The 26,585-nt window shown below is 37.9% G+C and overlaps 2 protein-coding genes across 2 annotated transcripts; one reads left to right on the forward strand and one right to left on the reverse strand.

Annotated features, from left to right (window-relative positions):
• Nucleotides 1-6,043: 6,043 nt before the first annotated feature.
• On the forward strand, nt 6,044-12,056 carry akr1a1a (aldo-keto reductase family 1, member A1a (aldehyde reductase)). Its single transcript, XM_079871987.1, has 9 exons — nt 6,044-6,258; nt 6,549-6,651; nt 6,816-6,935; nt 7,044-7,195; nt 9,199-9,394; nt 9,647-9,846; nt 9,999-10,071; nt 11,670-11,756; nt 11,850-12,056. Exons 2-9 carry the CDS (start codon nt 6,571-6,573, stop codon nt 11,913-11,915), a joined length of 975 nt encoding a protein of 324 aa, XP_079728113.1. The 5' UTR covers nt 6,044-6,258; nt 6,549-6,570; the 3' UTR covers nt 11,916-12,056.
• Nucleotides 12,057-12,178: 122 nt separating this feature from the next.
• On the reverse strand, nt 12,179-26,413 carry vcp (valosin containing protein). Its single transcript, XM_079871986.1, has 17 exons — nt 26,222-26,413; nt 24,284-24,395; nt 24,033-24,205; nt 23,730-23,872; nt 20,874-21,004; nt 20,653-20,784; nt 20,461-20,563; nt 20,201-20,334; nt 16,219-16,354; nt 15,965-16,077; nt 14,760-14,924; nt 14,537-14,659; nt 14,225-14,437; nt 13,718-14,026; nt 13,488-13,643; nt 13,138-13,292; nt 12,179-12,777 (listed from the first exon to the last, which is right to left on the reverse strand). Exons 1-17 carry the CDS (start codon nt 26,236-26,238, stop codon nt 12,672-12,674), a joined length of 2,421 nt encoding a protein of 806 aa, XP_079728112.1. The 5' UTR covers nt 26,239-26,413; the 3' UTR covers nt 12,179-12,671.
• Nucleotides 26,414-26,585: the final 172 nt, after the last annotated feature.

The raw sequence follows: 26,585 nt of genomic DNA on the forward strand, positions 1-26,585 counted from the left end.
ATATATAGTTTTTGAAGTACCAGGTACTGGCATTTCCGGTAAACATTTAGTGATGTGATCAAGGGATTTTTTAGGTCACAGAAATTTTGAGTGCCTTAACGTGGCAAACCAGCTGTTTTATTTTCATTAGCATAGGCGCAAGGCGAGGGTATTATTGAAACAAATACTGTAATCACATTATTTTGTCATTTCAGTACCCAAAAATAATGTATTGCAGTAACATCATTAAAGGCAGGGTTCACCAATCTCGGTCCTGGAGGCCGATGTCCTGCAGAGTTTAGCTCCAACCCCAATTAAACACACCTGAACCAGCTAATCAAGGTCTCACTAGGCATACTAGAAACTTTCAAACAGGTGTGTTGGAGCTGGTTGGAGCTAAACTCTGCAGGACAGCGGCCCTCCAGGACCGAGATTGGTGAACCCTGATTAAAGGGATAGTTTACGCCAAAGGATAAATCGGTGATGTAGTCATTGTCATGGTGCTCATAACGTGTCATTGTTTCTGTGGAACACACGAGTTAGCTAGCAGAATGTCCAGGCTGTTTTTCCAGATGATGGTGACTGTGTCTGTCAGGCTGTCTCTTACACCTTTGCGTCATAACTGAAACAGACCAAAACTTAAGCCGCTATTACACCGCTTTTTTTGTAAAAGATTGAATAGGAATGAGATGAGAACGTTTTTTTTTCTGTTTTTTTAAAGGTGCAAAAGAGAAAAAATAACAAAAATCTATATTCATCATAGGCAATATCTTATATATCATATGTGTGTTTAGGTTTCAGTCATATTCGTCAATCCAAGTTATATTATACAATTATTTGGCACATCACACATATCACACAAAACAAAAAACTTTGACCTAGATGTCCTTAACATTATATAATTTGGTCTGACAATTTTATTTGTTATTATTATAAAAAGAAAATTCATTGTTTTATTAACTGAGAGCAGGAAAGTTTCAGTGAAAAACATCAATTCTGGGGTGCGTTTCCCGAAAGCATCGTTGGCCAACTATGGTCGCAAGTTCATCGCAATGTCCATTGAACTCTATTGGTAACGACGGAACTTGCGACCATAGTTGGCCAACGATGCTTTCGGGAAACCCACTCCTGGTCTGTTCCTTATGTCAGGATGTTTTCTGTCAAAATTCACTTTCATTGTATAGAAAAGAACAACCGGGTCATTCTGCAATATAACTCGTTTTGTGTCCCATGGAATAAAAAATGGTGTGGGCAAGATAATTGTTAAAGCAAATTTCATTGAAGCAAATAGCTATTGGAAAATGCTCATTTGTTTATTTGAATATACACACCACCCCGTACACTAGAAGAAACACAAGCATCCTCCAAAGTGCAGCATGATAGTCTCAGTATATTAAGATGAAAATATCATTTTTCATCCTATGAGCAAATGGAAGTGAATGAAAAACTGTTACCTAATGTTGATTAGTGTTTGAAGATTGGTCTGTGTGAAACTGAGAACTGTGATGTCAAAAGTTTTTCTTTTTTGAAATACAGATCGTCATTGTTCAGTAACCACAGCTACAATTATTGCAAACTTTTTTAATGAAGTTATGAGGGTGATAATGAAGTTATAATATCAATTATATTGATTCGTTTTCGAACAGCTTTTTACTACAATGGTTTCAGTATTTTACACTTTTAATTGTGTGCAATGTGAAATAAACTGCAATAGTTGTCTGTATTTTAGTTTAGATTTAAAGCACAGAGCCTCCTTTCAGTGGATTTGTGATGTACCATCTTTCTACTGTAACAACAGCATTTGAGTAACAGTATTTTCGATATAAGCAACAATTTTCACTTTTCCAGGGATCCATCTAGGATATCTCTTATACAGCCATTACTCTGTCATTCAGTTATTACTGTATTTGGTGATACATTGAAAGTATGGAAAATAGTTTCATGATGTACTCACAGGAGTCAATGTCAGATTTGAAATGTCTCATGTTTATGACTTCTGTCCTCATGTATAAATCCTGCTCCCTGTGTCCATTGGGAGGATAAATCAATGTGTTGATTTCCTGTGATTCAGAGAGAATCGGGCCTGCAAGGGTGTGTGTGTGTGTGTGTGTGTGTGTGTGCGTGCCATGCTGTTGATGTTGAACTCTTTTATTTTCAATAGCTGCGGTTTACATTTTTGGTGCTTTATGAATGATTTACAAGAACAAGTAATAAACCAAACATACTGACAGAAAAGGAAAATAATAATGATCACCGTTTCTGACTGAATGAATTGTAGACAGACTGACAGCTTTCCAAGTGACATGAAGACGTTGAGCACACAAGGGAACTCCACAGATCAATGCTGGACTACAGTTTTGAATTTCTTGTTGCATTTAAAATAAATGTTATAAAAGTATCATATTTAGGGAAAAACGTTTGCTTTGATCTATTTTAAATACATTATGTAAAGTCTAAGTGACATGAATATAGAATGCTTTCATTATGCAGATATGTCTGAAAAAATGTCTCATGCCACATCGCTTGACTCAGAAATGAATGATCCTCATCCCTCTGAAATTACCCTGTGAATCAGACCATTCTCAGTCACCAAGAATATTGGACTCAATCAACTTCCTTTGTCACACAAAAAGCATTATTTCACAAGTTAATTAACTAAAGGTGTTAATTCAATTATTTCTTCATAAAGTTGAAGTATGAATCAAAGTCCCGTTGATGTGTACTGCTGATAAAGTACAAAATCTCTCTGTGATCATTAAGCATAACTACACATTTGATGGTGCATGTCTCGATGGGTCTGATTATCTGTGTCACAGACATGAGCTCCTTTTAGGCTTTTTTCTCATTTGGTTTTCCTTGGGGATTTAAAAAAAAAGTATTTGTTAAAAAAATGACCAAACCAAACATGAATCACAGCATTTGCATTTTTCATTTGATGACTTCTTCTTTGGTAGAGTGTACGGACTCTTGATGTGTTTTTACTAATCACAGCATTATGAAATTTGATTTGAAGCAACAGTATTTTGTTTGAACAATATTTAAAAATGGACCCTTTTCAATTAGAGACGACACTGAATATATTTTTTTGTGTTCCCATTTGCTCAAATAGCAAAAGAAAAACTCTGTAATAGTGTTTTCACAACTTTCCAAAAAAAATGGAGAGATTGATAATAACGGATGTTACCTTAATTGTCACTATTTTTTTTGTAATTTGATGCAAAGGTAATATAATGAAAAAAAAAGTATAGTGTTATAAATGTACATACATTAAAAAATTAAATTAAAAAATTATATATATATATATATATATATATATATATATATATATATATATATATATATATAAAACTTAGCAGGATTTACGATGCTGATGACCATTAAAACGCATCATCACAGTCTGTGAAAAGGGCCCATTGGTCAAAAAGACACTAGACTGATTCTCTGATTGATTGGTGGAGGGTTTTTTTTTTTTTTTTGCTGAATCATGGGTAATGTAGTTTTTCAACCAGGAATTCCACTATTAAGCATGATTATTTAAAAAAAAATAAGTGGAAATAATGTGCACTGATGGCTTCAACAAAAGCATTTGTCATCATTAACAACCTCTTAGCTCACAGTAGGTATGTCTTCAACAGTTTATTATTAAAAAATGTGTTCCCGTATGGAGAAAATTAGATTTTTACTTCTGTTACACTCTATTCCTTCAAATTTCCTAGTCCAGTGACATCACAAGACTTTGTGACATTGTAGACATCTCTGATCAAAAATACAAGAGGACAAAAAAACAAAACAAAAAAAAAAACTGTAAATGTTTGAGTACTGTTACGTACTAACGGCTGTTCTCCTTTAAGTTTCAGTCATCCATCTGTTAGTCACTGAGAGGAGAAACAGCATCACCATGTATGATCTCACTGGTGCATTTTGATTTCCACTGGCACCTGAACATATGAAGTTCCCTTGATTATTCATCGTTACAAAGTTTTATCTTTGTGTTGAAAATACTACTGAGTTTTCTGAGTTGAGATGGAGAGCATGTGTGTAACCACCATAGACAGTTAGGGGGAAACATAGCCCCCAATTTTCAGATTAGTCTCAAATATTTGGAAATAGAAATCAGGCCCCTTGAAGTGCATAAGAATCTATTTTCTTGTCTTCTTTTCAACTTTTTGAAACACCCATGAGGCATTTCCTCAACTTAACTGAATAATTCATTGTTTGCATTCCCAGAAACGTTCCCTCACTAATACTGTGGCCTGATGTCACCCAGGAGATTTATGACTCTCACTGATTAATACCATAATACATATTCATAAAAAATAATCAAGCAAAATTCTGAGGCATTCTGGTGGTATTTTGTCAGTGGGTCAAAAGCACATCTTATAAATATTTTAAACACTTAGGTGCAGAGTCAGTTTCAAGTTTGAATCGTCTAAGGGTATAATATAACATTGGCATGGACAAAATGCTCTGATTTCTGCCAAACTACTGCAGCTTTGCATCTCATACATGGGAAGCACATAACATTACAGAACAACACTGAGGCAAAAGCAACTAAATAGAAAAAAAAAACAATTAAGGGGTCATTTACACAGGACACCATTTTGCATTGCAAAGTCCCACATCCCACAATGCTTTTCCATTGTTTTTCTATGTGAAACATGCGCTAGATGGACATATTTGACCGTTGTGCTCACATCTTGTGTCTCTTTCAGCATCTTGCACATGACATACTGATTTAAAAACACTTTAACTCATGTTAAAATAAGTAAAAAAAATAGAGTAAAAACAGTAATATTGTGAAATATTAAACAAACGAGGCCCTATACCTTGCTTTTGTCATGCCCCTTCACCCCGACTCACATTTTTAACTCGTTCTCCACCAACATTAAAAATAAAGTTGCCAGCCACCCGCATTTTAACGTTAGACCAATTTCACAAAGTTTCCATGGCCCCCAGAATATTTTGTTGTATGAATATCGGTTATCCGGACCACACCTATAACCACACCTATTTCTGATTTTTTTTAAACAAAGGGGTGTGGTCACGTGTGGTCCGGATAACATAGTACCGAACATGATATCAAAAGAAAGAACAGAGCCTCTGCTAAAAATAAAAAAATAAATCTAGCTTATGCCTTCTTTTATTATCAACAATATGGTAAGCAACATTTTGAGCAAAAAGCTGAGAAAATCGCGTTTTTCTCAAACTACATCCGGATCGGATTCAGAATGATCCTACAGCTCGTCCTGGGTCGATGTTTCATTCAGCAACATTAGACAGTTTTGATTTATAAGCTGTTTAATTTTGATGATCGCGTTATGTATGCATCTACTTACAGATATCGCTTGTTTCTGCATATTCTTCACATGTATTTTGATCAGGAGCTTCAGTACTCTTTCAGAAGATGGGTAATAGCGCCCCCTAGCGTATAACAGTGACGGAAAATTCCGTCAATGGCGGGAAAAGAGTTAAAAGATAAACATGTTCTGTGTGAATGGCTCCTAAGAATGTTTTATCAAAATTTCATTTTATCAAAGCTTTCACATCATAATTTTATCAGTAGCCTAACAATATATATTTTTTCTCTCTAATTAAAATTCACCTCCCATTGTCACATAGCCTACCCAATGAGGAACAACAAACACTACACACATTTATGTATTAACCGTTCAGAGAGTAGGCTACCCTCACTTTAAAATGAGCCATTGGTGCTATAAGACTGCAGTGAGTCCACAATCAAGAATGTTCTTCAGGGGTTTGCAGGGTTTTCCCTCTCTGTAATGTGACTAAGACATTTCTTCTGCCTGACCACATAAGGGAAGTGGAGTGGGCCTTGAGTCGAGCGCGCTGCCAGGTCATAACACTTGGAGTAGTCATGAGGCAGACAGTAATAATTCGTTGGCTCTATATTTGTCCAGCAGAAGGGCCATGACAGCTGAGAGCGATAAACCTGAGCATGCCAGAATGTGACTGACTCTAAACTGTTTTGATATACGGCTCCATTGTGAAAACATCCAGAATGTAAACATATGCCGTTTCCTGACTCTCCATTCCCCCCAAAGCCACACTGACAAGCAATGACATCAATGCTGTTTAGCAAGATTAAATGAACAAAGATTGTCTGAATGAATGCAGGTCTGAATGTTCATCAGATAGCTGTAGCCGTGTGCATGACTTACGGTTATTGTTCAAGCCTTTTAGGAAATGAGTAAACAAAGACTTTGACCTTAGGGTATATAACTCTGTAACTGGGTCAGTATAAGTCTGCATACTGGAAAGGTAAGATATGAACTAAATCTTTCACTCTGTTATGTCAAATGTTTCATTTTGAATGTTCAAACTAGGAAAACACTACCAACATTTTTTTTTTTATTGTATAAAGTTAATTTGTGTTGCACTGTGTGCAGTTAGTTTTGTGTTCAGATACTGCTTATCTTAACAAATTAAATGACAATATACAACCATTAATACTATGTATTTATCAGAATAACTATGTTTTATAATTCACAAAAATGATATTCAGGTGTGTAATTAGTTTGGCTACTCTGAAAATGTCTCCTTTTTGTTAGGAAAACGTGCTCTAATTAAAGCATGACAGAAACAATCACTCTCTCCACGGGTCAGCAGATGCCATCAGTGGGCCTAGGAACATGGAAAAGTGCCCCAGGACAGGTGTGTAAACCCTTTCCCATCCCATCATGTGTCAGACAAACCAGCCCAAAATTTTACTTCTGTACAGTATGTAATAGTAGCATTTTCTTATTTCTCCATGTTTGTTAGCTTCTTTATTATGAATTGATTGTGTCAGAACTGGATTGGATTGTGCCGTACTGTAGGTGAAGCAGGCTGTTCTAGCAGCGTTAGACTGTGGCTACAGGCACATCGACTGCGCAGCGGCTTACGGCAATGAGCGAGAGGTCGGAGAGGCCCTGACTGAACTACTTGGACCAGGAAAAGTACCTGCAGATAAAACTATATACATAATAGCTAAAGTCGATATGAATCTATCATCAATACAGCTCACCATCACGTCCCACACATTGTACTATTTATGACTACCATAGTCCCTGAGACGAGAAGACATTTTTGTGACCTCCAAGTTGTGGAACACCAAGCACCATCCAGATGATGTCGAGGAGGCCTGCAAAAGGTCTTTGTCAGATCTGAGGCTCTGTTATCTGGATCTGTATCTCATGCACTGGCCAATGGCCTTTGAGTAAGTCATTGTGTTTCCATACCATACCTAGCTCTTGAATAGCAGAGCAATTTTTCTGAATTTCACCAACATACACTACCATTCAAATGTTTTTGAAATAGGTCTCTTATGATGTAGCCTGGCAAGCCAGACCTACATCAAGATGTTGGGTCTGGCAACTCACCATAGACACGGCTCAATCCGAGGGGCGGAATAAACGGCTGTCTTTCAAATTCCCTCTGCACGCAATAGGACAGCGCTTCAACCAACCAGAGCGTTTTCCCAACAGCGGAGCTAGTTGATAGATTCAACTTGTGCCATATCTGGCCGGCAAAACTACGAACACGTCTTCTTTTTTTTAAGAATGACTTAAGTGCCGTTCTATGCTCTTTTCTCAAAGAAAACTTAACTCCAAGTCCTTCAGAGTCGCGGCCAAAGCCGATTCGAAAGACTGTTCTCCAGCAGCAGCCGCCATTCTTTGTTTTCAAGTGGCAGGTAACCGTCGCAACTCTGTCGTCATTATGTTAAGCCCGCCCCGCCTACTCTATAGAGCTGGTAAGTCCCGCCCCTTCCGCTAACCCCAAGTGGACCTCTAGGTTGAAAAATCGTCAATGCAAGTGAATGGGAGAAAATAATTATTTTCTGGTCCCGTTTGAATTGTGCCATGAATGTGAACATATGTTGTCTGTGAATTTTTAATATAATTTTTCGTGTAAAGAATGCTACAATTTAGCGGGTAGAAGTTTGATACGGTTAGACTTTGTGTGAGAGCACTTTGTGGACTACAACTCTTCGCTGCTTTCGACGCGTTTGAAACGTCACCACCACTCGCACACGGACACTAGCTCACGGATCCCGCTAAACATGGCTGTGTCTTTGGTGCACTTCACCGCCTTCTTTCAGGGAGAGGACAAAATCATTGAGGTTGGCGAAAACCACGGGTAAGTCAACTTTATGGGGTGATGTCACATAGGCGACATGTAGTCTTTCTCGTTATGTCTTTTCCACAACTGCTAGCCGAAGAATCATACCATATACTGTCAAACTCGTAACATGAAAAATTATATAAAAAAATTCACATACAACATATGTTCACATTCATGGCACAATTCAAACAGGACCAGAAAATAATTATTTTCTCCCATTCACTTGCATTGACGATTTTTCAACCTAGAGGTCCAGCGGGGTTTTACGGATGGGCGGGACTTACCAGCTCTATACACGACGTGATTGGCCTGACCCAATTTAGGTTTTTGCAGCTCGAAAGTCAATGGAGAGTTGCTAGACTGCCCTGGCTGCAAAATACATTTTGCTGCCGCTAGGGTGCGTCTAGATTTCTAGGCTACTTATGATGCTTTTATTTGATCAAAAATACAGTAAAACAGTAATATTTTGAAATATTATTACAATTAAAAATAACTATATTTGATTTTATTAGGCTATATTTTAGAATGTAACGTATTCCTGTGATGGAAAAGCTGAATTTTCAGCATCATTACTCCAGTCTTCAGTGTCACCTGATCCTTCAGAAATCATTCTTATAAGCTGATTTGGTGCTTATTATTATCATTGTTAAAAACAGTGCTGCTTAATATTTTTTGTGGAAACTGCGATACTTTTTCAGGATTCTATTGAAATAGAAATCTTTTGTATCATTGTAAATTCAATTCAATTCACATTTATTTGTATAGCACTTTTCACAATACATATAATTTCAAACCATTGAATTATATTGAATTATAAATGCCTTTTTTGTCATTTTTGCTCAATTTAACAAAAGTATTGGCGAATAAAAGTATTAATTTCTAAAATAAAAAAATAAAAAATAAATGTTAATGTTGTAAGTTTAGGTTGGGATAAAGCTGTGCAAGAGAATCAATGAGACAAGGCTGTACAACAACTTCTTGTGCAACCAAAAGAAGGAATCATTTTAGCTACAAGTTTCATGTATTTTTTTCATGTTTTCAATATGGTTTCATGCATGCTACAAAATATTATAGATAGTGTGTTTTAAATACTTCCAGGAGAGGAGATGAGCTGATGCCGAAGAATCCTGATGGCACTATTCGGTATGACGACACTCACTACAGAGACACATGGGCAGCCATGGAGAAGCTGGTGGACCAAGGGCTGGTAAAAGCCATTGGCTTGTCAAACTTCAATGCCAGACAGATTGATGACATTCTCAATGTTGCCAAACACAAGCCAGTGGTCAACCAGGTATGACAACTGCACACCATAAGACTGGATTGTCTTTTCATTCATTTGCCATTGACAACTGATAGGCATTCGAAAGGCTTTATTATTACACATCTTTATCTATGTGGTAATACTTATCCTTTGACATGTAAACTAAAACCATTATAACTATTCTATTATTTTTATTTATAAATAATAAATACATATTTTGAATATTTATCATTTCAAATGTTATAGAATAGCTTTTTTCTGTATTCTATACAATATTTTCAGGTGGAGTGCCATCCATACCTGGTTCAGACTAAGCTGGTATCTCACTGTTGGAGTCGAGGGCTGACAGTAACAGCTTACAGTCCTCTGGGTTCTCCTGATCGTCCATGGGTCACACCTGGACAAGCCCGTCTGCTGGATGATGCAAGAGTGGTCGGTATGGCCAAGCACTATAACAAGAGCCCTGCTCAGGTCATCAACAGGTGAGGACGGTAAACAGATCCAAGAATAGGTTCACATTTACTGCTGAGAAGGGATTCCTCCAGAACTCTTACCAAGTTTTATATTAGTATTGTGTTATTGTTTTTTGGGTACATGTCCATTATGCACTTCTGAATTTGTTTTTGTCTCATAGATGGCACATACAGAGGGGTGTCATTTGCATCCCCAAAAGTGTCACTCCATCCAGGATCAAACAGAACATTGAGGTAGGTTAAAAAGACTTACATTTTTTAAAAATACTTTTTTTTTAAAATACTTTTTCTTGCCCCATTTGAATATGCAGATAAAATAAGAGGTAGATTTTCCTGAAAAGCTATGGCTCTTTGCTGTGACCCTTTTCACATTTCCAGGTTTCTCAGAAGCGGAAGTCGTCATAGTTGGGTAAACTTCTGTAGTGGTGAATGAGAGAATATTAAAGGAGCTCTATGTAAGATTGTGGCCAAAACTGGTACTGCAATCACTTTCAAATTACTGTAGAGCGGTGTATCCCCTCCCCTTCCCCCCTGACTCGAGGTTGCCAGATAGGCTGCAGGATCCAGCACAAACGTTTATAGCTGCAGCTGTGGTAACTAGAGCTGAGCTGGCAACCCGGATGCCGAAACACAACTGACTTCGTGATTGGTAGATAGGTGGAGGGTGGGGCATCAGGCCAAAACACAACATGACAACATCAACATCAGTTGAGGGCTGCAACTTCACTTTTAAATGACAATATCCTGGCCGGACTACTGTTGTCAGTGATATAAGTATTTGAAATGAACATGATTTCTTAACGTCTAGTGACATATCAGGGCCATTTTATGATTAATTGAAATACATTTCTTACATACAGCTCCTTTAAATATTATATTAAAAACATTAAATATATATATATATATTTTTTCAATTTGCTCAAACAGTAAAATAAAAACTCCTCAACAGTGTTTTCACAACTTTCAAAAAAAGGGGAAAAAATATTGATAACGGCAGTCAGAAGAGAGAAAGATGTAAATTCAACCGTTACTCCCACAGCCACACTATTAGAAACACCCTCACCGCAGCGTTAACAAGTATTTTGTAATTTGATGCAAAGGTAATATTATACTAAGTATAGTGTTATAAATGATCATAAAAAAAAGAAAAGAAAATATTAACAGTCCATGAAAAGGATTGCTTTCTTTGTTGGGGCATCCACATCAACCAATCACAGCAACACTGACTCAACCAATGGCGGGAGTTTGGGGCGGGGCTATGATTTTGTCCACCCAATGGATGATGGGGGGAGTGTTCAGGAAACCTGTTTGAAAAGAATTATTATTTTTGGATTGTGACAGAAATTCAACACTTCAGCTTTAAAACGTTAATATTCATCCTCCGTGACACTCTCTACGTTTTAGCACATGCAGATTCACCTAAGCTCTCGCATCTCAACTTCAATGCATAGGTTATTTAACGACTGAGTCTACACACTTAACCAAATTACTAATATAATGCCTGGAGGGTTTAAGATAGGTCAGTCACCATCATTCTTGTTCAGAATGTCAACAGAAGAGAGGGCATACAGAGACACCTGGAGGACAAGAGCTGTAACGAGGAGAGAGTTAATGGGATAAGAGTTCACCCTGAAATGCCGTTGTTTCAAAGAAATTAAGCTCAATATTCAGTGAATATCTTTCTGTCCACTGTTTCTCTCAAATTGTGCGCTCAATTGAGATTGTTAAGAGACATCAAACCTGGTGTGGCACATTTTATGAATATATGTTTAAATGAATGAGATTTGAGAGCTGCAGTGAAGATTATGTAAATTGTTCACTTTTGCACACAGGTGTTTGATTTTAAATTATCAGATGAAGACATGAGGCTCATCGAATCCTTCAACAGGAACGAGAGGCTTATTGTTCCAACTATAATGGTAACTACGAATACTTAATTGCAAAACAAAAACAAAAAATCATTACTGCATTAACATGTCTGTTGTGGCTGAAAAAAGATTGTTGCTCCACAGAAAGATGGACGAAAGGTTTGGAGAGATGCAGGACACCCACATTTTCCCTTCAGTGACCCATATTAATAAAACAGTGGAAAAATACATTTGTAAACCTATAAGATCTAAAGGTGACATGTTAAATATCAAAATTAATTGAAATAAAAATCTGCTTTTAAATCATTGTTTCTTTTGAATTTATGTAGACCCCACCCAAGGTGTAATACATATGACCAAGTATTTATTGTAAAAAACAAGTATTCAGCATATACAACCATTGCAAGTACAGTGGTCATTGTCTGTACATGTGCACAGATCCCAAACTTCAAATTAAACAACACAAAATCAGGTCCATTTCGTGAATTTTATTTAACATTTTTCAAACTTGTAATACATTATATGCTACATTCATAAAAAAATGAAGTCATTAGCAATTATTTTTTTCTTTTTGTTGTTTTTTATCATCCTTCCAACAGCCTAGCATTAAACCCCACCACTAAAGCCGTTCATATAGCTTGTGAAGTTAATGAAATCCCTATCGTGTATGGTTTTTACTGAAATTCACCCCCACCCACAGAATGTTAAGATCAAAGTTCTCAGAAATCATCCTTTCACAAACCAGAGCAAAACACAAGCAGCTACATGCTTTTCTCTATCAACAGAGGGGGGTGGACAGAAGGGGAACGAGGCGAATAAAAAACAAGGGGAATGGACTTGAAAGGAGAAGCGGAAAATAAGAAACAAAAAGCACAGTCCTAAAAACTTGGAATTTTTATTTTTCGTCTTTTGTACACGGAGGCCTGTACGAAGAGTGGCCTGTGAGGGTCAGCCACGTGGTCACATTTATCCATAAAGATCATCATCGTTGTCCTCATTGAAGACTGTGCCTCCGCCACCACCAGAGGAGCCCTGACTTGGTCCACTTCCTCCTTGGTTACTGGATGGGAATCTTAAAAAAAAAAAAAAAAAAAAAAGATAAATTAAAAACATTTGAAATCTTAATGAAAGAAAACCAAATGACAGCATCCTGACAATGTTAAACAGTTGATGGACCCCACTGACTTCCATAGAAAAAAAAGAAAAAAAAAAAGAAAAAAAAGAAAATGAATAAATACTATGGAAGTCATTGGGGTCCATCAACTGTTTGATTACCCATATTCTTCAAAATATCTTTTGTGTTGAGCAGAAAAATGAAATTCTTACAAGTTTGGAACAACTTGAGGGTGAGTAAATGACAATTCTCATTTTTGGGCAAACAACCACTTAAATATCACAAAAGCTGCCACTAAACACTGATTTAAGAACCCACCTGAAACTGCCAAAGCCTCTGCTTTGCTGCAGGGTCTGTGCGAACATCTCATATTTGCGGATGTCGTTATCACTGACGGAGCGGCGGGCAAAGCGCATGGCCTCCTCGAAATGGTCCTTCCTAATCTCAGGCACAGGGTCATCCTCCTCCACTTCCTGAATATACAAGATCAAACCAACCAACATGTTAGAAAATCTAAACGGCCATACCAATTTAAATGCAGGAACATTAAAATCAAAACACGACAATGCCATCATCCATTTGAATTTGCCAACTAGGATGGTTTTTTTTTTAATAAGTAGTACTTGAATGGTTCGAGAAACGCTACATTAGACGAACTGAAATCTCACCATTGCAGAAGGGTTGGTCTGCCTCTCGCGTTCCCGTCTGATCTCGTTCTCAATGGACTCACGGATGGCCAGTTTACAGGCCCTCTGACAGATCTCAGTCAAATCAGCACCTGAAAAGCCATTGGTCATCTTGGCCAAGAAGTCCAGGTCCACGTCCTAAAGAAGGAAAACATTTTAATACCAATTAATAAAATAAAATCCCAAAGAAAAGATAAACCATCCAACCTCACCTTTGAGATTGGAGACTTCCTGAGATTCGCTTTGAGGATGGAAATGCGAGACTTCTCATCAGGCAGTGGGATGTAGATAAGTTGGTCCAGTCGGCCAGGTCTGAGGATGGCAGGGTCAATGATGTCTGGTCTGTTGGTGGCCCCAATGATGAAGACGTTCTTCTTGCTGGACATACCATCCATTTCTGTGAGGATCTGGTTAATGACTCTGTCAGCTGCTCCACCACCATCACCAACGTTTCCACCACGAGCTTTAGCAATGGAGTCCAATTCATCAAAGAAAAGCACACAAGGAGCAGCTTGACGAGCCTTGAGGACAAAGAGAGACCCAAAACCATTTTAAAATGCATCCTTAATTTACATGTCATAGTTGCTGCAAAAAAAAAAAAAAAGACCAATAGACCCATAAGAACTGAAAAGCATAATTTTTCTTTACATTCAACATTCAAAATCAAATAAACAGGATTGAGTTAGAAACCGCTTAGTCGAAATTACAAGATCACATACCTTGTCAAAGATTTCACGGACATTAGCCTCCGATTCTCCAAACCACATAGTGAGCAGTTCTGGGCCCTTGATTGAGATGAAGTTGGCCTGGCACTCATTGGCAATAGCCTTTGCCAGTAGGGTTTTACCACAACCTGGTGGTCCATAAAACAGCACACCCTTGGATGGGGTCATGCCAAACTTAAGGAATTTGTCTGGATGTTCCACTGGGTACTAAAAAGGATAGAAAAATTAGTAAGCATTTAAAATTCAGCCGTGTGAACATTTTGTATTAATTAAAAAAAAGAATCTGAATAAGACTGTGCTCAGTACCTGCACCAGCTCCTGCAGCTCTCTCTTGACATCATCAAGGCCACCAATATCCTCCCAGGTGATGTTGGGCACCTCCACTACAGTCTCTCTCAGGGCAGAGGGGTTGCTCTGGCTAAGAGCCCACTGTTAGGTAAAAATAGGCAATTATGTCTTGTTTCTGAATGCAATTCTCACACTTAATTGGTTCGAATGTAGTAAGAGTTACTTAGATAAAGATTCTTACCCTGAAGTCATCCATTGTAACAGCCAAGGAGTTCATAACCTCTGCGTCAATGGTCTCATCCTCCAGATCGATGAGGTCCATTTTCTTACGGATGGCTTGCAGAGCAGCCTCTGAACAAAGGGCGGCCAGATCAGCTCCCACATGGCCATGGGTTTCATTCGCCACCTGAAGACAAATGGAGGATGGTTAAAAAAATAAATAAAATAAAAATAAGTGTGAAAATGCACCCATGCACTCATATTTGAAAGGGGCACTAGCCACAATGACTTTGTGCCCTAAATAAAACAAAACATTAAAAAGGCCATAGTTTTCTTTTAGTGTGCAATGGGACTCAAATCCCTGAGAGAGCGATGTGTGTTGAATCGGTGAGTATTACACATCAAATCTCTTACGAGTGGACACGAGAAAGTAAAAAATGGTGGACAGAGACATCTACAGATATATGACCTGCACCATCATGTATAAATGTATAATTCAACTTTTCCTCATGGTCTAGAGTGAGTGAATAAATCGAATTATATTATATTATATTATATTATATTATATATATATATAAGTATTGCAAATCTACTAGTATTATGATTCGACATTGCTATGTATTGCGATTTGTTTGCTTTTTTTTTTTTTACTCTAGACCAGGGGTTCCCAATCCTGCTCCTGCCAATCGACTGTCCTGCACAGTTCATCTCCAACCCTAATCAAACACACCTGCCTTTACTTTTCAAGTGATCCTAAAGACCTTAATTGGTTGCTTCAGGTGTGTTTGATTAGGGTTGGAGATGAACTGTGCAGGATAGTAGATCGGCAGGAGCAGGGTTGGGCACCCCTGCTCTAGACCATGAGGAAAAGTTGAAATATATATATATATATATATATATATATATATATATATATATATATATATATATATATATATATAGGCACCAAAGTATCGTGGGTGTATCGTCCCAGCCGTATTGATCAGTAATGTCTCTATTCCACAGACGAAGGGGAGGAAAAACAACAAAACTGAGATATGAAAGAGACACAGACATTCTGAAAATGCCTTCTTTTTGAGAGGGTTGCATTTAAAATCCACTTGGCTCAAAATCCTGAGGGGGCAGACTTAATGTGCATGATGTTTATGCCATTGCCTGATTAAGGAGACCCAGTTTAAACAAATGAATCACTGAGCACTGAATGTTCTAACATTCTCTGAAACACACCTGCTCCAGATCAACATCATCAGCAAGCTTCATGTTCTTGGTGTGAATCTGAAGTATCTCAAGTCTTCCAGTAGCGTCTGGAATGCCGATGTCCACCTCTCTGTCAAAGCGACCTGAAATCAAGAGTCAGGACATCAGCACAAGATGTTCCTATCTAAGGTGCAGTGCATGTAGCCAAAAGAGACTGAATATCAACTGGAAACATCTTTACAAAGCAACACTTGAGCAAAGAGACATCTACAAAGTGATCTCACCAAATCGCCTGAGAGCTGGGTCAATGCTGTTGGGTCTGTTAGTGGCTGCCATGACTATGACATGAGCCCTTTGCTTCAGTCCATCCATCAAAGTGAGCAGCTGAGACACAATGCGCCTCTCCACCTCACCATGAGTCTGGAAAAACACGATAGTAACACGAAAAAACATTTATAGTAAATGCTAATAGGGATAAGTAATAAAACAAGAGGAAATAAAGCTTTTACAGCACTACGGCTGTCAAATTCAAATTTGAATATTTGTCGAATTTAAAATAAAAATCCACATTCGAAAGCAAAAATTGAGCATTCAAATTTTCGTTGTGCGTCATGCAGCCTTATCAGTTGCGCACAAGATGGGATGATGTAAGAGTCGTTGTTGCCTTTTAATGTTTTTGTTAAGTTTCTCAAATCTTGTTTGCGTCACAACCGTAACCAAGCAGTTCTCACAGAATGCATTTTCTGCTCTTCCATTGTTTTCGATGTAAAACATGCACTAGACCATTGCACTCATGTCTTGCACAAGAGAGCTGCATGTTTAGAAAGCTGTGTAAAGTTAATAGAATTTCAACTTCTAAAAAACAATTTCCATTCCACTGCATCTCATGTTTTTAAATGCAAAAACGTACTGTGTGATTAGCTCTTTGGCTCTTAGCATTAAACTATGCATAGTTGCATGCCATTTTGTTCATAATTGTTTATGCACTTTACAAAATTATATTTGATTTAAAAAAAAGTTAGTTTATGCACTTTAAGATTTATAAACATTATGCACTTTATTCCCCATACAGTCATTTCATTGCTTAAAAAAAAACAAAAAAACAACACTATTTAAAGGGTCATGAAACCACAAAACAAATTTTGAGATGAGAACATGTAAAGGCTGCACATCACTTAAAACACTAAAAGCACTCAATTTTATCAACAAGTGGAAATTGCTTTTCAACCTGGAAGAACGAAATTGCTCAGAAAAGGGCAAAAATAACCAAAGTTGAAGCAACGTCACGAAATCTGAGTTAGAAGCGTGCTTTCAGAGTGTGTGACTGGCTGCCGAGGCTGGAGATCACAATTCAAGGTCAGTAGTTTCTGAGTGCTTCTCTGGATTTATTCATGAGAATGAACTTTTAACCCAATCACTGTGCTGCATTACACATGGGATCAATTAAATTTAGAGTGGTTTCTGCCCGGAACGCTGCAATGAGTTTAACAACGCTCGCAACACGGATCATATACGGACCGGAGCAAGCGAGTTTCAAGTTATGGACACATTTTATATACTCTAGTTTAGTGCTATAAACATGGACCAGCACCGTGTATGTGCACGTCTTCTTCCAATGAAATATATGTGCTAATAATGTCTTTCGAAAAAGAGTAGGGGTGTAACCCTGGCATCATGGCCAAATTTGCCCATCATGGCCTCCTAATCAGCCCCAATAAGCTGGTGTGTGTTGGGCGTTCTGGCGCAATATGGCTGCCGTCGCATCATCCACGTGGATGCTGCACATCAGTGGTTGTTGAGGAGATTCCCCCCCTTTAATGAGCGTAAATTGCTTTGAGTACCCAGAAAAGCGGTATATAAATGTAACAAATTATTATTATAAATTATTAATAAGGACACCTTTTTAACATGACACTGTTCATGACACTATGTGGTGCATTAATATTTTGCTCATTGTGCCCTCTTGTGGCCTCCAGAAGACAAGCCAAAAGCTTGAATAATCCACCCGCAAACCGCCCATATTCTTTGATTTAGATATCTGCATCTGATCATCACATTACAACTATTCAAATTCTCAGTGTTAAAGTCCACGTGAACCGGAAGTTGCAAACGACTTTTCTCCAGTGTTGTGACGTATTCCCAGTGAAAAGGAATATTGAACAGAGGGCAGGGTTTTACTCTAGCGCTCCTCCTCTCCATCTCTCACTCATATCAGACTAACGGTTTGAGGGGAGTGGTTAAACATTTCCCAACCCAAGCCGTCATACCTACATCATCAGAGAAGGAACGCCATTCCAGACCGGAAGTAACTTTTCAGACTTTGATTAAAGATTACGACGGCAAACAATTTTTTTCTGTGTATCAACTTGCACGGATTAATTTTTCACCTCAAGACTAGTAATATGCACTACAAAGTAAACAGGGTCAATTTTGATTTCAGTTGGACTTTAAGCATGATAATATGGTAACATATCACACTGAAGTAGGCTGATTTAAAATGAACATTTATTTAAAATAAAAGTAGTTCTTTTGGCAAAATTACATTTCCTTAATAGCCTAAACAGAGGCTTTACTCCCTTCAAACTTAAATTGTCAATGTTTCATTACATCACTGTTTGAAAACACTAATTTTTTGTACCTTTTATAAAGGGCATTTTTCCCCTAATTTAAATGTATGCTCCATCTTTCATTTCAAATTCTTACATTTGATCAATATATTCAATTAAAATAATAAGACACTAGGCTGTTACCAATCAAATTAAATAATTTACATTGAAAAATTATAACTCAATTAAATGAGATTTTAAATATTTTTGAATATACAAATAAGGAATGTTGAAAAGAATGATACTTTATGAAACTAAACCGCCAGTAGGAGGCGGCAGGCGACAGTCTTAATAAGCGAGTCATTGAGTCATTCATTCAAACGATTCGTTCAAACGGCTGATTTATTCAGAACGAGGCAGTTTATGAATGGGTAATTGAATCTTTGACTCAACCGATTCGTTCAAAACGCTGAATCATTCAGTAATGCAACAAGTGTTGCTGTGAAATGCGCGATGGTTCTGCTGTGATCTTCGTTTGGAACTATTTTCGCTGCTGAAACAGAACAAAAACAGTCATTGCGTCTAAAATGTAAGTGACTTCATTTTAACTATTTGTTTATTGAACTTATGAAATCAGTCTTGATTTCAATCTTGATGGCATTCAGGAAAACAAATCCAAAAAAAAACAAAAAAAAACAAACAGAATCCTCCTCACGTTTTCGGTGATTCCCTAGTTATTTTTTATTTTTAATCAGGGCATTTGTCCGGTTGAGCAAGTAGTAGGCCTACAATTCTCTCTCACTTTTCCCTTCAAAAAAACTAAAAAAAACCAACTCATGTCCCGGACACAGTTCTATGGTCCCGGACAAGCGTTACTCAAGCCCTGATATGTTTTCCTTGATGGGTTTTCACTGAAGATAATTACGTTGTTGAAAACGAAAGTAAAAGAGTCACGTACGTTAATTGCGTTTTACCGTGATGAGAGTTCCATGTCTTTATTAAACTCAACACATCATAATGATTTAAATCTGTCATCCACCCTCAATTAATTGGAATGGAATGTTTGTATTACATGGCCCGCCCGACCCGCGGATTATCCGCGATCTGCGCAGCACTATACGATTTGAGAATGGACACAAGTGGTAACCGCAACAGAACCGTCACGGTGGGAAAAGTGTATATGACCATGTGACTGTCTGTCCGAGTTTGATTTATGTATGAGTGTCGAGAGCCGGAGGCGGCACGAAATCTGACAGAGACGGCCGCCTCATAATTCTCTATGCAGGAAAAACCCTGGGTTTCAGCCATTTTGACTATAAAGCATCCAGAAATGCAAGACAGGATTTGGGGAGAGAAATGTCCTGTAGAATAACTCATACAAAATACATTAAACCAGTATGTTTCCAAGACAACATTTAAATGTAATATTTTCTTATTTTTTAAAGTAACATTTTTATTTACGTTTTATTTTAATTAACGAAAACAAGGATGCAGTGTCTTGTCTTTCACATTGCAAGAGCAGAAAGATAAAAAAGCCAAGAATTTGTATCCATGATTAGACTGAAAGCTATTAGAAGTTCTTGCTTAGAAGTGTTACACCTTAAAATATTTTACTGATGGATAAAATAATTTACAACCCAATCAGTCAAAGTAATGATTATTTGTGCAAAGCAACTGATGTGATTGCTTTTGTAATGGAGATTATTACGCTCAGTCTTACCTTCTCTCTTTTGGGAGCAATGGCATCAAGTTCATCAATAAAGATGATGGCTGGTGCATTCTTCTCTGCTTCCTCAAAAGCTTTGCGCAAATTGCTCTCAGATTCACCAGCCAGTTTACTCATGATCTCAGGGCCTGGGACAATTAAAAGAATTTACTTCAATTTTCCTCAGGGTCATAAACTTGCACCGACATGCAAGCATAAAACAAAACATCAAAAGCCATTTAAAATTCATTTAAATGGTGTTCTTGCATCCCCACCATTGATGAGGAAGAAGAATGCTCCAGTTTCGTTTGCCACAGCACGAGCTATGAGGGTTTTTCCAGTTCCAGGGGGTCCATAGAGCAGAATGCCACGGGGAGGCTGAACAAAAAAAAAGAAAAGATGATTTGTACCTCGGACTACAAACTCACAACACTTTAATGTGTTTAAATCTCAGTGCAGACAATTACCTTCACTCCAATAGCCTTGAAGAGAGCTGGGTGTCTAAGAGGCAGCTCTACCATTTCTTTGATTTGGGCGAGCTGTTTCCTGACCCCTCCAATGTCATCGTAACCCACCTCATTCAGAGACTCTTCCTCATCCTGCAAACAGGAGTGCAGACGCATTCATACACACTGTTCCTCCACAAAACCCATTTTAAACCATGACAAATCTTGAAACATCTACTCGCCTCTCTCTTGATAGGTTCTCCCTCACAGTGGATCACTGTGTCTGGGGCCACAATACAGTACGGGCTGGGGTCAGTCTCCACCACTTTGAACTCCACAGCACGCATACCTCCTCTGACCAGAAAAATATCACCTATGGAAATCAAGCCAAACCAATGTTATTATCAATCACTGAAAAAAAAGGATGATTTACACACCAATTACACAACCTTTAGTGACTGAATTTCATGCTGCTTTAGACAAACCACAAACTCTTTCTAGGTCCTTAAAGGGTTAGTTCACCCAAAATTCTGTCATTAATTGCCTTCATGTTGTTCCAAACCTGTAAGATTTTAGTTCAACTTCGGAACACAAATGAAGAACATAATCTTTTTGATTAAATCTGAGAGATTTCAGTCTCTCCATTGACAGCTACGCAACTACCACTTTGACGCTTCAAAAAGTTCATAAAGAAATCGTAAAACTAATCCACATGAATTGAGCGGTTTAGTCCAATTTTTTTTGCAGACTCGATCGCTTTATGATGAAAAGATTTCATTTAAGATTTTATTCACATGAACATTTATCAACGCACACATCAGTTATGATAAACGGAAGCTCAAGAACATGCAAGAACCAATGAGGTTCATTCTAGTGTGTTACGCAGCACGTTTGTGCTTCCGCAAGAACCAGTGATGTTTGTTTCGCGCTTCAAGCAGGTTCGGTTGAGCTTCTGTTTATGTGCACTGATCAATGTTTGTATGTTAATAAAAGCCTAAATTAAATCTGTTAATCATAAAGTGATCGAGTCTCTTCAGAACATTTGGACTAAACCACTCAATTGCGCTTATAAATACTACTTTATACGGAGGCAAGAGGAAAATAAAGGAATAGAGGAAAATAAAATGTTATCAACTTTCTGAACACAGTCAGTTCCTTTCAGACATACATTCAAATAAACCCCTCTATAGCCCCTTTCACACAGAGATTCCGGAAAACACACGGATAAAGTGACACGGGATTTGACCCGGGTTCGTTTGATTTTGGTTCATTCACACTAGGGCTGGGCGATATGGCCAAAAAAAAAAAAAAATCACGATAATTTTTTTTATATCAGTCGTTATCGATAATTATCACGATAAAAGTCTAATCTTTATTTCTTTCGAGTTTAAAGGCATATTTTTGCTCCTAAGTAAAAGTTGTAGAAACCAGAGCGTTAACTGTGGTTTTTAACGACTCTTTATTGTCAGAACATATCAGGACAAACACTTGCCAAACAGGTAAACATTTCACAAATCTGAGGTTGAACATTCAAACATTTGTCATTTTTCCTTAACAAAATAAATATATTTATTGGACAATTTCTTAGTTTCTGCATGTGCTAATTTTTTTTTGTTGGTAAAATGTAATATTCTGACTGTTTGAGTTTTATTAAACTTAACTATTGGTCATCCAGTATCATGCATTTAGATCATGATAACCACAGATGAAACCAGGCATACCCTGAGGCTGTAGCAACTCACTATCATGGCAAAATGTAACTTTATGGTTTCTATGGTATTTGTATGAAAAACAGAAGCCTAAATACATTATTAAATACTGTAATTATATTCCATTAGTCCTTTAATACATTGTCTACTACATTAATACTATAATACAATTCAATATGTATATCCCAGATTTCATGGTGCAGTTGATATTACTAGGCTAACGTTACAGTAAACCATGGTAAATGATGGGAATTTGTAGACGGAAAAGTCTTCTGACTGTATCGTTGCGCGCAGCGTTTCTCCTGTTTGTCAGCGCTGTTGCATCTGCCTTTAAACTGGTTTAAATCACGGAGACATTGTGTTCTTCGCTGAATTCAAGCGCTTCTCACTGGATCTCGTGACGAGAGCGATCAGCGTAAACGCATCGGCTCTAGTGAGCTCGCGCCGCGCTGCCGTTTGGACTTTGAGCCGTGCGGATAAATGGTCCGTGTGGCGTGCGGCGGTTTAAATGAGTTTCGTTCCGCTTTTGGCGCATAAACATTATCGAACATTTATCGACCTCTTGATATCGTTTTATCGAGAAAAATTATATCGCGATAATTATCGTTATCGTTTTATCGCCCATCCCCAATTCACACTGCCAGTGATTTTCCGGAATCAGAGAGTGCGTTCACACACAACCCGTAAAAATCCCGTAAAGACACGTGACATCGATGTGACTTTAATGTCTCAGCAGCGTCTTAAGTTTGCTTATGAGCTGTGATTTCTCTCTCGAGAAACCACGCTTGTGCATTTTTTTCTCTGATTCGATCATAAACTTGCCCATTTCGTACCGTTTCACAGCTGGCGAACGATCCCGGCTTCAGCGTCATCATTACCGCCAGTAGTTCTAGGAACTATGAAAAGATTCCTCCGGTGCAAATGCCCCTAATCTCTAGTAATCACTATTGTAACCACATGTAATATGTAACAACGTGTATATATGATAATATATATGACACTAAAATAAAGTTTCCGTTTTTAAAAAAATGTTTTTGAAAGAAGACTCATGCTCACCATGGCTGAATTTGTTTGACCAAAAATACAGTTAAAGGTAACATTGTGAAATATTACAATTACTTTTTTTTTTATTCTCTAATGATTGAGCAGTTCAAAAGAACAGGATTTATTTGAAATACAAATAATTTGTAACAATGTAAATTTCACTTTTGATCCCTATTAATTTTTCTAAATAAATCAAAATTACTGATCCCAAACTTTTGGATGGTAGCTAACATACATTTAACAAAGATCTACATCTCACAATAATCCAAAAGTGAACAGAGTAAAAAAACAACAAAAAAACAACATCATCTTATTACTATTATGAACACTGGACGAAAGTGTTACCTTTACGGATTGGTCGATAAGCCTCCAGGAAGTAAGGCTTGAGATAGACCTCAAACAGATTGCCTGTGATGCCTTCTACCGTGTCATCGATTGGCAGAACGTGAATGCGCTTTCCATACTTCACATCTGGACATGGCTGAATACTGAATAGCAGAAAGGGGAAAAAAATGAATGATCCATCCTGCATTTAATAGGAACATTTTCGAATAACTAGTATTTGAGTCCTGTCAATCAGAATAACACCCTAAAACTGATCATTCAGCTAGCATATGCAGAGAAAGTTTAAACAGAAAACTGTCCAACCTGATAACATCACCAAGGCGCACCCTGAGGTTGTTGCGGACCACCCTGTTCATGCGAACCTTTTCGTCAGAGCAGGTGTCATCGGACAGGACGATGCAAACAGTCTCCCTCCGTTTCTTGCCCTTCAACAGCACTGTGTCCCCCCTAAAGAGCTGGAGCTCATCCATCTTTGCCTGAAAAGCAGAGAAAATGTGATAGGCACATGCAAATGGACATTTTTTATACATTTATGATCTGACTGAAGATTTTACCTGAGAGAGAGACACAACACTGTTGTCTTCATTGATGGATTCATCAACAATCAACCTATTTGGCCTGTTCTTCTGCTTCAGAATGGCAGTGGAAAGATCATCATTTTTGGATCTGTGTGGAAGAGGAACATTTTAAAGCAGTGATTCTCAACCCTTTTTTTCCCCTCAGAGGCCCCCCATTTTCCAACACAATATTCGAAGGCCCCCATATTGCTGTAATTATGACAATAGTGCTCATTTTCAAACACTCTGAGTGTTGATATTAAATTTAGCATGATAAAATTTGCAATTCAGGATTATGATGCATGTTCTTAAAACAGTATTGAAAAACTTGCTATTGGGAAAACATGTTCAGCATTTCAATTAAGATAATTTTTTATACATAAAATTAAATAGTTTTAATTCATCCTGTGGCACCCTGGGTTTTCTGAGGCTCTTCCGTGGCAGCCTGACAGCCTCTCTCACAATTTGCTTTCACTGCATTCATTTTTTCTTGAACCATAATGGTAACCAAGGCTGTTATTGAGCAAAAACTTTTTGGAACAAAATGGGTGCGAGTAAAGACTACTCATTTTCGGGTGAGCTGTCCCTTTAACAATACTTGGCACTTCACAGGTGGTTATCAGAGACAGATAGTTGCTATTTTCTTTCTTTCAGTATCACTTGAGGCGGAAGTGAAAGATAATTACATTTCATAGCCCATTCAAGTAAAGAATTTATATGACATATTAAACTGTCTGTTCCGAGAGAATAACACGATTGAGTCTATGGACAAGTGCACGTCTGCTCACATGTACGTTTGTCAAGCTCAAGTTACTCTAGAGCTTTCCACAAACCACTGGACTGAAAGCCGTAATGATCCGCTAGATTTAGGCCGGGATGTGGTCGTAAGCAAGGCCTTAGTGTAGCTGATCCCGCAGAACACAACAATTTAAGCTGTACACGGTTTACAATTTTTTATTTTTTTTAAGGAAAATAAAATAAACCAAAACGGTTATCAGACACATCAATAGGCAGAGGCCAACAGCGCGTGTGTAAATAAGCTAACAAAGTACATACTCGAAGCTAACAGACAGCAAACGTTATATCTTTACATACTACTGAACTATACAATTAGCTTCCTCACACAAGTGTTAGTTTTAGTCGTGTACACAACCTGGCCATATAATGTTCATGTCGGATGGAGGTATGATTTGTATTCCTCTCAGAGTGTGTGATGACGATGAGCGAGCTAGCAGCAGTTAGCCAGCTCCAGCTGCCAATGACACAGCAAATGCTCCTGTGTGACATGTGAAGCCCACACCGCTGAAACAGTAGTATTAAAGTGCTTATAAAAGCTCTGGGGTCTGATACATTTATCATCTAACGTTTTAAATGACACATATTGTCAGCGGTTTTTGATTTGATGGCTGAAATATCTAGATCACGGGATTTGTCATCATCATCATCACCTGCTGCTGCTAACGTTATATGTACAAAAACGGTTAACGTTAGCTCGTTTTGAAGCTTATTCGCGGTTTTAATGCTAAACAGAATTAATATTTTTTTATTTTATGGAGCGATATGCGGGTCGTTTAACGGTGTTGTACGTGATTTTGTTCCGAGCAGTCGCCGGTGATGCCGGTGGGCCGAAAGCCTCGATCATGGGAGATGACTCAGTCCGGTTAGCTTACATGCTAAACACAGCTGATCATAGTCTCCTTAAAACTCCCGCTGAAGTTTTATTGAGTAAAGAGAACGTAAGTACCTAAGGATTAAAGAGATTATATCAATTAACATGTAAACTCGGATGAGAAATCTGTAGCGTGTAAACTCGCTCTTTTCATTGATCACCATTCATGATGCGTTCGTCTTTTAGCTTAACGGCTAATTGGCACTCAAACGAAAACAAAACAACTATCAACAGACTAAATAACTCATCAATAAAATTGTACTTACTCTCCACCCGAAGCCATATTGCTTCTCCCGCAAAAAGATACAAATAGTTGATGGAAATGAGTAGCTCTCTTAAATGACCGATTCCAACCTTCACACTAGCTTTTTACCTCTGCACTGGATTAGCCTGCTAACATCAACTCTGCGGAGAAAAAGTTTCCTCGCCCATTTTGACCGTTGAGCCAATCAGAGAACACGTCGCGATTTCTTGCGTTGACCGATTGGCCCATCTTGGACCGACTGTGGAAGAACTTAAACATAATTGGTATCTTTCACGGTTCATTGCGATTGGTTTATTTTCTGCTGCGTTGTGAATTGTCTCTTTTGGATTGGCTCGGGAGAGTCTGATTAAGCGGTTACTCTGCTG

The sequence above is a fragment of the Squalius cephalus genome (assembly GCF_949319135.1).
Source record: "Squalius cephalus genome assembly, chromosome: 5".
Classification (NCBI taxonomy): Eukaryota; Metazoa; Chordata; class Actinopteri; order Cypriniformes; family Leuciscidae; genus Squalius; species Squalius cephalus.

Bases quoted from the DNA above. Each gene is read 5' to 3' on its own strand.
- akr1a1a (XM_079871987.1), top strand. From the start codon at position 6,571: ATGACAGAAACAATCACTCTCTCCACGGGTCAGCAGATGCCATCAGTG. The intron at 9,395-9,646 runs GTATGACAACTG...CAATATTTTCAG, and splicing joins ACAAGCCAGTGGTCAACCAG to GTGGAGTGCCATCCATACCT. The intron at 10,072-11,669 runs GTAGGTTAAAAA...TTTTGCACACAG, and splicing joins GGATCAAACAGAACATTGAG to GTGTTTGATTTTAAATTATC.
- vcp (XM_079871986.1), bottom strand. The intron at 14,660-14,759 runs GTAAGAATCTTT...TTTACCTAACAG, and splicing joins TTACAATGGATGACTTCAGG to TGGGCTCTTAGCCAGAGCAA. The intron at 13,293-13,487 runs GTGAGATTTCAG...TTGTATATTCAG, and splicing joins AGACCAACCCTTCTGCAATG to GAAGTGGAGGAGGATGACCC.